This window comes from Pyrus communis, chromosome 3 (genome assembly GCF_041283825.1).
Source record: "Pyrus communis isolate YQ-2024b chromosome 3, ASM4128382v1, whole genome shotgun sequence".
Classification (NCBI taxonomy): Eukaryota; Viridiplantae; Streptophyta; class Magnoliopsida; order Rosales; family Rosaceae; genus Pyrus; species Pyrus communis.
In genome coordinates, this window is record NC_142567.1 from 20,716,863 (window position 1) to 20,730,678 (window position 13,816).

The 13,816-nt window shown below is 36.2% G+C and overlaps 1 protein-coding gene and 1 non-coding gene across 3 annotated transcripts; both read right to left on the reverse strand.

Annotated features, from left to right (window-relative positions):
• Positions 1-744: 744 nt before the first annotated feature.
• EMB3006 (embryo defective 3006) lies at positions 745-5,609 on the reverse strand. 2 transcript variants are annotated; one of them, XM_068455653.2, is made up of 9 exons: positions 5,362-5,609; positions 5,075-5,192; positions 4,847-4,915; positions 4,647-4,676; positions 3,989-4,021; positions 2,822-2,892; positions 2,214-2,295; positions 1,113-1,205; positions 745-1,023 (listed from the first exon to the last, which is right to left on the reverse strand). In XM_068455653.2, exons 2-9 carry the CDS (start codon positions 5,150-5,152, stop codon positions 982-984), a joined length of 498 nt encoding a protein of 165 aa, XP_068311754.1. In that variant the 5' UTR covers positions 5,153-5,192; positions 5,362-5,609; the 3' UTR covers positions 745-981. The 2 variants fall into 2 exon arrangements, with proteins under 2 accessions (XP_068311754.1, XP_068311753.1); XM_068455652.2 differs by having other exon boundaries at positions 2,214-2,307; positions 5,362-5,507.
• Positions 5,610-7,685: 2,076 nt separating this feature from the next.
• Positions 7,686-11,331, reverse strand: LOC137716373 (uncharacterized). Its single transcript, XR_015960851.1, has 6 exons — positions 11,176-11,331; positions 9,249-9,439; positions 9,012-9,161; positions 8,762-8,872; positions 8,332-8,398; positions 7,686-8,236 (listed from the first exon to the last, which is right to left on the reverse strand). It is a non-coding gene; the product is annotated as an uncharacterized LOC137716373 (transcript).
• Positions 11,332-13,816: the final 2,485 nt, after the last annotated feature.

A 13,816-nucleotide genomic window follows, 5' to 3' on the forward strand; every position in this document is an offset into this window, starting at 1 on the left:
TCTTTCAAATCCCACTCCGCGCTCTAGTTTTCTTCTATTTGAATTGTCATGATTAAGCCACGTCAAAATCTTGTGTTAACTTTTTTATAGAGATGGGAAGACAAAGAAGAAAGTGAGAGAGGAGAGAAGAGACGGGGATTGAGGAGTGAGAATCTCACTCCATATATGTATGCAGGCTCTTTATGCAAAAGGATCCCTAATTTTTGAAAAAAATAGGGATTAGGTGTGAGGCCCACTTCACATCAAATTTCAACGATCCGAACCATCTATTTTATAAGTCTCGATTCATAGATTATCCTTGCAAAAATTCAATTCAATTTGAAATTATTTGCCTATTTAATTATCAAGATCAAATTTCATTGTTTCTTATATAACAAAATATTCATTCATTTCTTTGAACCCAATTAAACGTCTTAAATATTTCCGATTAAGCTAATATTTTGTAAAGATGATCTATGAGGTGCAACTTAAAAAATAAACGGTTCGGATCGTTAAAATTCGATGTGGTGTGAATCCCACAAATAATTCCTATTTTTATAATAATTATAAAAAATAAAAAAATAAAAAAAAATAAAATAAAAGGAATTCCTTTCCTTAAAGGCTTCCTCTGTATGTATGCCGCCTAAGGGCCCTAACAATGAGTCCATGAATACAGTCCGAGTAAACCCTATGATTGACATCTTTCCTTAAAGACGAAAACCTCCAACCTTGTAATCGAAACAAAGTACAAAATATAAGTTAGGGTTACTGTCAGATATTCGTCAATCATTTATATAAGTTAGGTTTACTCTCGTGAGAATACTGGTCAACAATCATTTTCCAGAAAATAAAAAGAAAATATTGATAAATTACCAAACCTGCACTTGAGAGCTTCATTACAATTAGCAACTGAGGATGATTCTGATTACTTGAAAAGTACAAGCCAAAAGCACATAAGACGACCAACGGGGTGTCGTGGATCATCACCTACGGGCACTGCTGCTACTGTCCGACATTTCCGTACATTAAACTCCCACTTCTCAACTGCAAAAGGGTTTATAACGTTGAAACTACAAGACTCTTGAGGATGGGGCTGCCAAAAAAAACGAAAAGATGAAGAGGTAAAAGTGTACCTTCTCAACAGCATCCTCCAAGCCTGACAAATCTACCCTTTCTTTCTTTAAAAGTTGTATATGATCCCGAAGATGGTGGTTCTGTTGCTTAGCCTAAATTTGGCAAGTTCAAACAAATAAATATAAACAAGCAAAAACCAGATACTATAATCTGCAACTACAAATAAACATTCATTTCGAACTGCGAGAAAATAAATTCAATAAGGTAATTTTTGGAAGGGGAGAAGTTATTCAGAAGAAGGTTTCACATCAACAAGAAATCGTGTGCGTGCAGTTGTGCATGAGTGAGTCAGAGAAAGCAAGAAAGACTGCCACATTACATTAAGAGGACATCAACCACCTTGTTTGCATGTTATAGCTATAAACCATCAATCCCATGAAAAGTTTCTGGACAGCCAAGCACGAGCAGAAACTAGGAAAAGTTACCGTACCGTACAAGTTAAAGGAAACATTGGTGAATCAGTGAACTTCAACTGAAACCCATGCATTTATTGACAGAGACCTTTTATGGATCGTCTAACCACAGAAGTTAACAACGTGAGAAACGTTACAGAAAATATAACACAGGTTTCAACCTAACGGTGTCTTTAACCTAAGTGGGCCAACTACCAAAGATAATCTGCGGATATGTGTGCATGGATTTGTGCAAACCATGTAGCATCTAGAGAAATAACGCTGAAACATGAAACCTTTAAAAGGGTTAAAACTTACATTGGGTGGTTTCTTTTTAATTTCAGAACACCTGCAGTTTCTCTACCTAGTGCATATTGTTTTTCCGCTTGCCAGAGCACTATTTGCCAGTAAGACCTCTTTTCATAACTGCATATCCTATCACGTACCAGTTTTATGAACCAGTGAAGGGGTGAAAATCGTTTACTAATACAAGTTCTTGGTAACTATTACACTGTGCATATCCCAACCGCTGGGATTTAATCTGGACTGATCTCAATGGACGAGAAAGAAGAGACCCTACAAACCTTGAATTCTACAACAAAGAAACCTATGAAGACGTCCTTTTTTGGAAAATTCCAACAAAAAAAAATTGAAGATTTCATCTCTACTAATCAAATTTTAATTGGATTTAATTACGAATATATCTACCATTCCCAGCCTCTGTGTCAAGTTCTGGATTTCATCCTTCTTCATTGTGGACAGATCGCGAGCAACATCCATTAGATTAGTCCTGCATGAGTAACTAAACGTTTAAACAATGAAGTCTAGCTTAATAGTAAGAAATTACAAAACGTAAAGAACATAGATAAAGATGGATATTCTCAAGGATAATGCTCGCTGTCTACCCAAATAACAAAAGAAAAATAGACAACACTACCCATCTGTCATAGTAACAAAGAAATGAACAGTAGCCTAAAAATCAAACATTTAATATCTTTAGTTAAGATGATTCTAACAGAAAGAACATGGTGATAAATTGGTCTCTTCCCCCTCTCATTCATATCTTCTGCAGGGACATATATTTTGTACTTAGAAGCATTCTATTGAAACATGATGGCATATATTGCATTACGTCTAGGATGATTTATCAATCTAAAAATGAAATAGAAGAAAACTACAGTACACATACGGTTCTTGGCAATTGAGCAGTCAACCAAAACTTGGTTTCTTGTTCATTTTAATTTTTGTCTATGGAGAAGGTGTTACAAAGGAGACCATATCTAAATACATTTTTACAGAATCAAGAAGATACTTACTTATCTTTAGACAAAGGATCCATAGCTTGTTCTTCCACAATTTGTTCAACAGTGTCCAGAACAGTTCCCACCTGTGAGCAAAAAGAGACCACGTAGAAAAAGAAAATATATTGGGTGCAAATAATAAACACAATGATGAATTTGTATCCAAGAAGTTAAAACAAGAGGATCTTGAACTAATAGTTAAGTAAAAATACATCAGTGCATGGTTAATTTGCTCAATACTTCTAAATGTATACTGTGTATAAACACATAAGGGACATTATATAGCCACAAATTCTAGTGTTCCTTACTCAACATTAATCATCTAAAGATTCTGTCTGTTAAACAGGTGATTCCTTTAAGACTGTAATAATGTCAAAATCTGTAACAATTAGAGAAATACTTCCTGTTGCTTGCATAAAACAATAACTTTAGAACTTCAACCAAGTTAATAGGCAACTCTCTCGATAAAACACAAATGAATTGGGTCTTAGGAATCATCAATAAGCCACCATTAGTTCCCTCTTGTCATAAAACCCTTCGTTGAAACTGCTAAGTCAAAGGCACAGCAGATGCATGTTGATAACAGATAACTAAATGTATTTCTACTTTCTCTGTCCTTTATAATTCTCTTTTACTAATTTTTTCATCTGCACTGTCTTCTGATATCAGAACTGACCCCAATTTTAATAACTTGCACTGAAACCAGTTATCATCCTTTTTCCTGTTATTAAAACCATAACTTTTATATATATATAAAAAAAAAAAAAAAAAAACATGTCAAAGCTAATGTATTCATTTCCCAAATAAAAGGTGCAACTAAACGACCATTTAAATAGTGGTGATGGCTCATTGAGTGGCGTGAACATTTCTTGCTAAATTACCTCTACAATCAAGCTGCAATCATTTCAACACAGACACGCTGAAAAGAAATTCATGAATAACGTATAAATTGAGACGCAAATAAACTATAAGACCCAATTGGAACTCTTAATAACAACCAGCAGGCTTTAGACACCAGAATATATGCTTGGGCTAATTAAAGTGACCTCCCTAACTTACAACATACTCTCTCTAATTTAGGAAATAACTTGTATCCTAATGGCACAGAAGAACCTACATACTGTAAGTTGTTAAATGGAGTAACTGCACACTAACATCACCAGCAAATATTAATATGTATACCTGTGTTTCAAGGCATGCTGACTGAAACTCGTCCTGTAAAATTAAAAGGAAGTTCAGAATTCATCTTATAGCGTTATAAATTATACATTATGACATATAAATAAATAAATAAATATCATGTCTCATGTTGAGGGAGAGAGTCCAAAAAAATTCTGTTTATAAGCTGTTTTGAGTGAAACATAGAAGTGGTGCTTGTGGACACTTTGTTCATCAATCAGATGAGCCAGAAGTGCAGATACTATTTGGCATTCAACTAGGTCATGAATCCTCACTAATGGAATGAATTTGGTTCAGTTAACAACCTATAAGCTGACCAGAATTCAAATTGCATTTGTTATGAATGATTAAATATCATATGTCAATCCGTTATCAACTATCATTAACTTAAAACAACCTATAAGCTGGCCAGAATTCAAATTGCATTTGTTATGAATGATTAAATATCATATGTCAATCCGTTATCACCTATCATTAACTTAAAAAATGCTTAGCGGCTAAAATACGAAATCAATGTGCACAGAAATAAGTCCTCTACACTATACTTTCCCAAAAACAATAATAGTCCTGATGAGACTGAGAGCCACGGATACAGACAATTCAACCATATCTTTAAATCGAAACCATTGTTAGTAGTGCAAATTGGTAAGAAAAAGAGTACCTCTAAATTTCCATGCAAAGAAGCGACAACCTGAATAAACAAACGAGCAATTGTTCTCATTCTAAATTCAAAATAATGAAATAAAAGAGAAAAATCTCCAGTTGAATAATACATACAAATCATTGCACGTAGAAATTGCGGAGAAAATAAACAAAAAGTGTAGGTCCATTGTAAAATGATAAATATATATTCATATGCACCTGGATAAAAAGCCTATGAAGGTGTTCTTGCTCGGCAATTGTAAAATTCGGAAATGCTTGGCAGAATTCCTTATGTGTTCAATTCATCATATAAGAAAATCAGTCAAATTACGAATCCGCGAGGAAGAAATGCATAAACTCAAAAGAATAGAATTAAAAAGAAAATCGCAGACGCTACGCAACACAAATCACTGTAAAGAAGAAGAAATTGTTAAGAGAAAAAGACACCTGCTTGGAACAGGGAGTGAGCAGAGAACGTATGGCCAGCTTGAAGGCTTTCTTCATGTCCAATTCCTTCATCCCCATCGAAAACACACAAAAGATTGCGAGGCAAAAACCCTGAACCCTAAATCCACAGAAAATACGAACCACGAGTAATTCAACTTCACTAGAAATATGCTTTAACAGAAAATTAAATTCGAGCAGCATCATGAAAAATGACTTAAACAATTGACGAAGCAGGTTTACACAAGATTCTAAAGGGAAAGTGAGAGTGGGAAATCGGAAATGAATACCTGCAGTGCAGCTTCGCAGAAGTTGAAGTGGCTTCGTGGCCGTATCTGCTTCAACACCTGCTCGCCTGTGCAGTGGCTTCGTGGAGGAGATGAGGTTTTTTCAGCGCGCGGAGAATTTGATGAGACTTTTGAGTTTCAATTTGAGTTGGGCGGGGGTTGAGGGTTGGGGGCGGGGATGGTCACACGGGTCTTTGAACCGATGCGGCCCGTTTACCCGGTCCGATGTAAAATCAGGTTTTTCTTTGATTTATTTCAGTTAGGGCAATAAGGTGGTTTTAGTAGCCTAAGTGGTCTCTTGAATTTATGGAGTTTTGATTTCCCTTAGAACGTTTATTGGTATTGGTTTTGTTAAATGTAATTTATTTCATTGCGGAAACACATAAAGATTGTTTTATATTATTGTTTTGTTATACGACATATGATTGTAAATGAATTTTTTCGACCCGTAAATACCATACGGTTATCAAACGAATCCAAATGAATTGGTTCCACTAATAAACATATATAAACCTAGACCGGCTCAAACTCATTTAAAAAAGAACAAGTTGAACCGAATCCACTAAAAATGGACCCAGCTGGACCCGCGCCCACTCATAATTTAGGGATTTTAGTGGATTTATTTTAATCTATGGAGCTTGATGGAGATTTTTTTTATAAATTCTAAATGAATTTTCTCAAAATTTTATGGGAATATGTGATATTTGTAAATGATTAAAATACATTACAAATATCCTCTAATTTTCACGAAATCCGACACGTTTTAAAATCCCTCTTTTGCTAATTGAAACTATAATATAAATCTTAGGTACCAATATTTTGAAAATCCACCTGAATGAATTGGGGGTCATTTATTTGATGACATGACTGGGTCTCTAAGACTCACCTTGTTTGTAATACTAACTCTTTGAGCTAGATCTAGGTGTTGCGTCTCCATTTATTTTAAAAAATAAAAAATCCTTTAAAATCAATTTTGATCAAATACACTTGGACTTTAAAATCTATTCTATTAAGAAAATCCTCCTTGTCAACTTTTTGCCCCATTTTTTCCTACTTTGCCCTCACTTTTGTTACACAATATTGACATAAGAAGGACAAAATAGTAATTTTGTATCTTTTAAGAAAATGACAATCATATCCCTATTTTTCTTATTTTACCCTCTCTTTTTTTAAATGACAATCATATTCCTATTTTACCCTCACTTTTGATACACAATATTTACATAAGAAAGACAAAACATTAATTATGTAATATTAAGAAAAAAAATATGCACTTATTATCATTATTTCATACCCTTTTTAAAATTTTAAAAACTAATCACACTCCTTAATAAAAAAAATAAAAAAAACAAAATGAAATTGTTCACACACACAAAGTGTGTGCTCCTATGCTAGTCTCTTTTAAAGTTCTAAATGAATACACCTAAAATTTATAGAATTATTTAAAATCTAGATGAATAACCTAGATTTATAACGGAATCAAAATCCTTCAAAATCACAATGGAAGTCCTAGTTGAATACACCTTCAATTGTGATTTTAAGGAAAGAAATGATTTTTGCACAAAAAAAAAAAATTGTGTTTGCAAATAACTAAAGGTGATACTATCCATGCACATCTTTTTACCTCTTATAAACTCCATGTTAATTTTTTTCTTTTAATTCCCTTCAATTCATTCAATCTAATGGTTAGAAATTGATAGATGTGTATGAAAAATAAAAAGAAGTGTGAGGATAACACGGAACATGAGAAATTTTATGTGTATTTGGAACACTTATCACATGATGTACCTTTCCACATTAAATACGTACCACTATTGAAGATCTCACTTAAATTCAATGAATTCCCATTTATTGATCCTATTTTTCACATAATTGACCACTCACGCAAAGTACAACACGTGACAATAGGTGGGCGACATGGTTGATGTATATTAAAAAGCAAATACATATTATAACTTCAGTGGAATAGTAAGATCAAGTGGTCACATTCTCCATACACGGTAAATTCTCTTGGATAACATACAAGAAGTACACCGCATAACAAGCATTCCAAGCATACACAACACTTAACCACCACGGGGTGGTCCAGTGGTTAGGGATGAATTCTAGGCCCGTATTCCACAGGCATGTCCTAGATTTGTTTCCTGCCGCTAGTGAATCATGATAACCAAGGAAAGACTGAAATGCTTTTGTGAGTCTTCTCAGCCCCTGAAAGAGTGGGCTACTGTGACGAAGTCATAGCTGGTTCATTTTTTTAGTAAGTAAAAAAAAAGTATGCACAATAGTTACTCATAGCCAAGAGGGTGCTATCTATTCATCTGTCTAGCTGAAATAAAGGCATGGTGCAAAAGGAGAAGGAAGTAGAACCATATTCTCTCAATGCACCAATTAAATAAAAATAACTTGAGATATTCTACATCTGAGCATTTAAAACAACAGAAACTGAGACAACGACCCGCTTGATCCTACTCTTGACACTTTGGTTTTTCACTCTTATACATGATGTTTTATTGAATAGCAACGACAAAGGAGGAGCTCTCGAAATGCATCTCGAAAATCTTTCAAGCCATGGGACGGAAGCTTGCTCATGAAGCCAGACCACTTGGTCGACTGGTACTGGCTTTGCCTTTGTGATCGCTGGTAATGTAGTGAGAAACAAATTTATTTTCCTGCTTCGTGAGCCTGAGGCGTTTCTTGAGATAGAGAAAATTGTTAACCCTCTGTTTAGCTATCTCCTCCTCCTCTTCGGGAGCTATCTCCCTTAGCATCACCGTTAGTTGGTAATTTGGTCTCACTTTAGTTCCATCATTGCTTTTACCATGGTAGTAAAGTCAGTTCTTGCGGAATCCCACGAATCCCTTTCCAACCAAGGCCCCAGCTGCAAGAAGGACAGAATGCAGAGCAATGAAAATTGATTTTTTAGAAAAATAATAGAATAAATAGAGGAAACATTACTGCACTTGCATTATTTACCAACGAGAAGACGTTCTGGATCCAACCCATGATTATAAGTGGCATCTGCCCGGGCTGAGTGAATAGCCTGCGAACAGTAGCGTCGGTCTTAATTAATGTTAATATTTTGTTATAAAAGGTTATGACTCAAAGGAAAAATACAAAACCTCTAGAGGCTGTGAAACACATCCAAATATTAGACATTTCTTCATCTGTGAGTTCTAGATGAGCATAATCAAATAATTATGTAAAAAACACCGAAGCCAATATCCTATTCAAAATATTAAATCATTCACATGATGATTACTATAATTTGTAAGAAATGAATATCATTTTGTAAGACAAAATACTCAAGGACACACACACACACACACACACACACACACACCGAGTATTTATCTAATTAACAGGCTTCCAAGCTCAACAAGTGTGGAAGGAAGGGCTCTACCACCTGATGCACAGTTTTTGCAGCTTGCTTGTCTGTCACTTGCAGTTGCAATAATGCATCTTCAACACGCATACCACGAACCAGTTTGGCAACCAAGTTGACCTTATTAGGGCTCTACAAGCAAGCACGGAGTGAGCTAAAACTAATAAATGTATGCCCATTTCAATGTATAACATCCCCACCCCCACCCCCACCCGCAGCCCAAGGAAAAACAATTATTTAAAAAGATGCAACAAGTGTGAAATATGGTAACCTGATTAATTCCCTTTAAGACAAATTGAACTTGTGAAGGTCCAGAGGGTGATTTCCGGTCCTGTTCTTCACCTTTTTCACCATCTGATGCTGGTAGAGGAGTAACTCCAGCAGACAAATCTGCAAGCAAGTTCCTTGAACTGGAAATTCCCTTGTGATATGGAAAACAGCGAATACAATAATTAAATGGCAATTAAAACAAAAGGAAAGAGAAAATCAGAAGAGTTTTGTGCCTTACCAACTGTTGAAAGTAGTGATAAAGGGGCCTTGACATGGTTTGAGAAGGTGGTGTCTGGAGTTTCAGAAAATGACAAGGAGAAAAGGAAGAAGTACTATAATTCTCCACTCTTTTCCCAACTTGACGGATTAGGGACTGTACATGCTTCTGCCAACCCACCATGTCTTCAACCAAAGAGAAGAATTCTCCAGCTGCCCAAACAAAATAAAGCAGAATAAATCAACCAATAAACTGTCAAGAGAGAGAGAGAGAGAGCAAGCAAATGAAGGAGTTGGGGCGGCTAACTATAAAGTTTAGATATATTCAGTATATAACGTATAAATATATTTGTTACACAATATTATCACCAGTTGACATCTGCTTCAGTTATTAAGTAATAGAATTCCATGCATCAGTCCCCGTGGCTCATTTTTGCAAAATATTGCTGCTATATATCTGACCTTACATACTCCTTTTTTCCCTAGATTAAAAGTTTCATGGATATTTTATTCGCTTGTTTGTTTGTTCAGAATGTCCCAAACTTACAAAACCAGTTTTAAACATACAAATGAACTGAATAACAAGATTCAAACAATTAGACGATGCGAATGAATTAAACACAAGGGTTTAGGAAGACGTAATCAACCTTACCCCACAACAGAGTATTCACTTGCACACACAAAAAGACACACCTCCTTATATACATTACACGCATGCATACGTATGATTTTTAAATTAAACGAATACTAAACCAAACTGAGCAACAACGAAGAAACATTTTTGAGGTATCCCCCCTACAAGGATGTAAGAAACTGAGTAGTCACTTGCATATACAAAATAAATCCCTGAATAGTTATTTTAAGATTAAAAAACTGATTATAGACACATGCATATGTATTCACACCCATGGTCACTGGTCACCGGTCAAAAGATGCATATTGAGGTAACTGGTCACTGACTCATTCATGCATGAAATCCAATTCATTTTTGCACTTTCAAGTTGAACTAATAGAAATGCAGAACCAAACCCAACTAACAAACACAAGGCTTTTAGGACCTTATCTAACCCATCTTTCTTCTACTAATTTCTGCACCACAAAAAATTAAGGGACCTAGCTAACTGATCATAGAAGAGCTAGCTTACGCTCTTTCAAAGTCTATTCTCCATTCAAACAATTCCACGATCTATATATTGCTACTGCATTTGTCAAGTTGAATGCAAGAAACCCATAGGTGAGGAAAAATTAAAAATTAGAACGCAAAGTATGAATTGAAAAATAGAAAACTTCTTGCATTACGTAATTGGTTAAGTCGTATATAGTTAAGTTTTGGAAAAAAATCAAAATAAAGTCTCAAATGATGAAAAATCCTAAAATACCAGCCAAAAAACAGAATCAATGAAGTATTGAGCCCAACAGTTTCCAGAAGAATCAGAAATGAAAACTAAAGATTTTCTCCAGAGACACAAAGGCAAGACATGTATTTTCTTGGCAACAAAAGATATCATAAAAAAAACGAAAAAGGTAAAAAAAATCTGGCCCTCTTTACCTTTCCGGTGGCCACATTTTTATTAGAAAAATCACATCAAAGTAACAGGGAGGGAGCACGAAGTTCCCTTTTTTAAATCTTCAATCAAAACTAGAGATAATGACAATTAGACGTGATTCAGCGATCAAATTTAAAAGTTCCAATATTCATTTGTGATACCAATTCCTTGCTATTGCAAATCAAAGCACAGCCAACAGAAGAAAGCAAATCTTCTTCCAATGTATTTCCATTACATAGCTCTGCCATGCCTAAACCCTAAATCCCTATATCCCTAAACTAGAAAGAAATAGAATAAAAAAATTAAATTAAAGGAAGAGAAATAGTAGAAATAAAAGTTGTAAGAGAACAAAAGAAGAAATGGATGAATTCCCAACAAGTGTTTGGAAGATGAAAAACCAACTTACGAAGGCGGCGGTGGCGGCCGCGGCGGTGGGCACTAGCTGATGGTGAAGACTAGGGAGCGAGAAGTAGAAACCAGTGGGAGAGGGATGTCGTAAGTTCGTAACTCGTAATTGTTTTTGGGATAATTTCTCTTTTGATTTTCGGTCTCCACATGTTCGCCTTTTCTTCAATATAAGTTATAACTAGGGGCCCAAGCCCATCTAAGGATTCAACATAATAAAAGATGGGAAATAAAAACTACCAAAATACTTTAAAATGGAACAAATTCTTAATCTTGGGACATAAATATGACAAACTAGTCATACACAAGCCATGCACAAAATCAAAATTACTAAAATACTCACATAAATGGGTTATTTCTCCCATTTTCTAATTGTTCTCTCTCTACTTTCTCTCCCTTCCTCTCTCTTCTTTCACACATAAATGGGTTACTAAAATACCCACATAAATGAACTTTAGGTTCACCTCATACCTTTGGTTTCGAACAAAGGGATGTGAGATAGAGGTGAGAAGAGTGAGCTGAGTTTTGAACCATATTTTCTGTTTTGGTCGGAAAGTTCCATTTTTTCCAGCAACTAAAGCTTCGGCAGGCATATTAAGGTAGGGTGTTTAGTTCCAAGTTCATTCATCAATGATTTATGGAATAAATGGGTTGTTTGTAAGATGAATTAATACTTAGAAGTTAAATTAAGGTTTGTGTTTCATGTTGGGGCGTATGTGTGGATGCAAATTTCTTTTTTCTTGTTCTTGGATGAAAATGCACCTACAAAAACAATTAACACCTTAGGTCAAGGCCAAGAGCCTCACACGCCCATGATGAAGGGGGGTGCTTTGGGTAAAGAACCTCCAATGTCAAAGTTAGAATTTTGAGGGAAAAATGTTTGGAGAATTTAGATAATTTTGCAAGAGGATTCAACTTAGGTTTCTGGAGAAATGAAGTGGTATTTATAGGGGTGTGGACGGCCCCCTTTGCAGAGGTGCGAACCGGCCACATTTGGTGGTTTTTGGGTGTAATTGCAAGATATTATGTCACTATAATATCTTGCAATCAATTAGGAAATTAATTAGAAAATCAATTAATTAATTTAGTTAATTAATCCTATTTTGAATGAATATTTGGAGGTTACCTTGTTGGGAGGATTTGATGAGGATGGATGAAATAAGTTTTTGAATAAATACATATTTTGATCACTTTTGACCTTGATTGAGTAATGATTGTCTGTTGCTCGCACGTAGGAGTTCCGATGTGCCTTGAGGGTAATCTTGTCTTTTTTGCCCAAAAATTCATGTGTCACCTCCATATTTTTCTTGATTATTTTTGGCTCCACAAATGCCCCTACACCTGTTGGGCTACTTGTAAGAAATGACAGCAGGTGCAGAGATCTTCTTGCTTTAGGAAATGTAGAATTGTTTCCTATTTTGATGTAGATTCCCTCCTTAATTAGAAATTAAATCCTTCTAGGAAAGGAAAATAAATCACTTCTAAAGTCTATTTAAGTCTACCTTAAGTAGATGATTCAATCAACTTTAGAGAGCAATTTATTCTACCCTACAAGAGAGAGAAAGCTAGAGGATATTTGTTCCCCCTCCCCTAGCAATCTTTTACACTTGCCCATGCAAATGACCATCTTTCATTGTTTTCTTCTTGGATAGTGCTGTCGCGGGGCAGCTGTCGGGGTGGTGCAGCACGTCGGCTGACAAGGGCCAGGAGTTGGCTCAGTATGGGCCGATGAGGTGTTATGGTTGGAACCACTGCTTGGGCTGCTCGGCTTGGCTAGATCTAAGGGCAGCTTGTGCGATTGGGGTCGCGGATTGAGGTATTGGGGTGCAGTGCTAGGCGAGCCGCATCGCTTATGTACTTTGGGCTCTTGGATTTGACGTAGGCCATGTCGGCGATTAAGAGAAATGAAGATGTCGTGGGCCTCATAGGCTATTGGAATGCTGGGCATGCAAGCTTTTACCTGTTGGTCCGAGAGAAAAAATGAGGGAAAAATCAATATGGGCTGAGCTCCCCTGCTGAGCACCGTGAATGGCGTTGGTTGTTTAGTCATTTTTGCCAAGAGAAAGATGGGTTGCTCTTGAGAAATGAGGTAAAAAGGATCAAGGCAAATGCATTTGCTCGTCTGATCACTGTCGTGGTGCTTACTATGAATGAAGCTGGATAAAAGAGATATTCCCCGCCTGCTCAAGAGATGTTGGTTGAGATAAAATTGAAGACTTCCTCCGTTGTTCATGAAGGTCCGCCTGCTGCCGAGAGGCTTGTGATTGACATAACTTCTTCCAATGGGAAGAAAAATAAGGCTGTTAGATCTGAGCATGTGGCGCCTGCCATGTCGAGAATGGCTAGTATGATTGCTGATAGGATTGCTCAGCGTAGAGGTCATGTTATGCCCCCAATGCTAAAGTCTGTATCAAGATGTTCGTTGAGAGTTAAGTCTGGTTCACCTTTGGAGAGACTTGTTATTATGAAGAGCGATAAAGTGGACTCTACTGCTAAAGTGGTGCCAAGGCCCACTCCCCTACTGCTGTGACTGGTTCGCCTGCTGAGGTGCTGGGGCGCAGTGTTAGGCTAGCCACATGGCCCTTATCCTTTGGGCTCTTGGACCTGACGTGGGCTATGCTGGCGATTGAGAAAAATG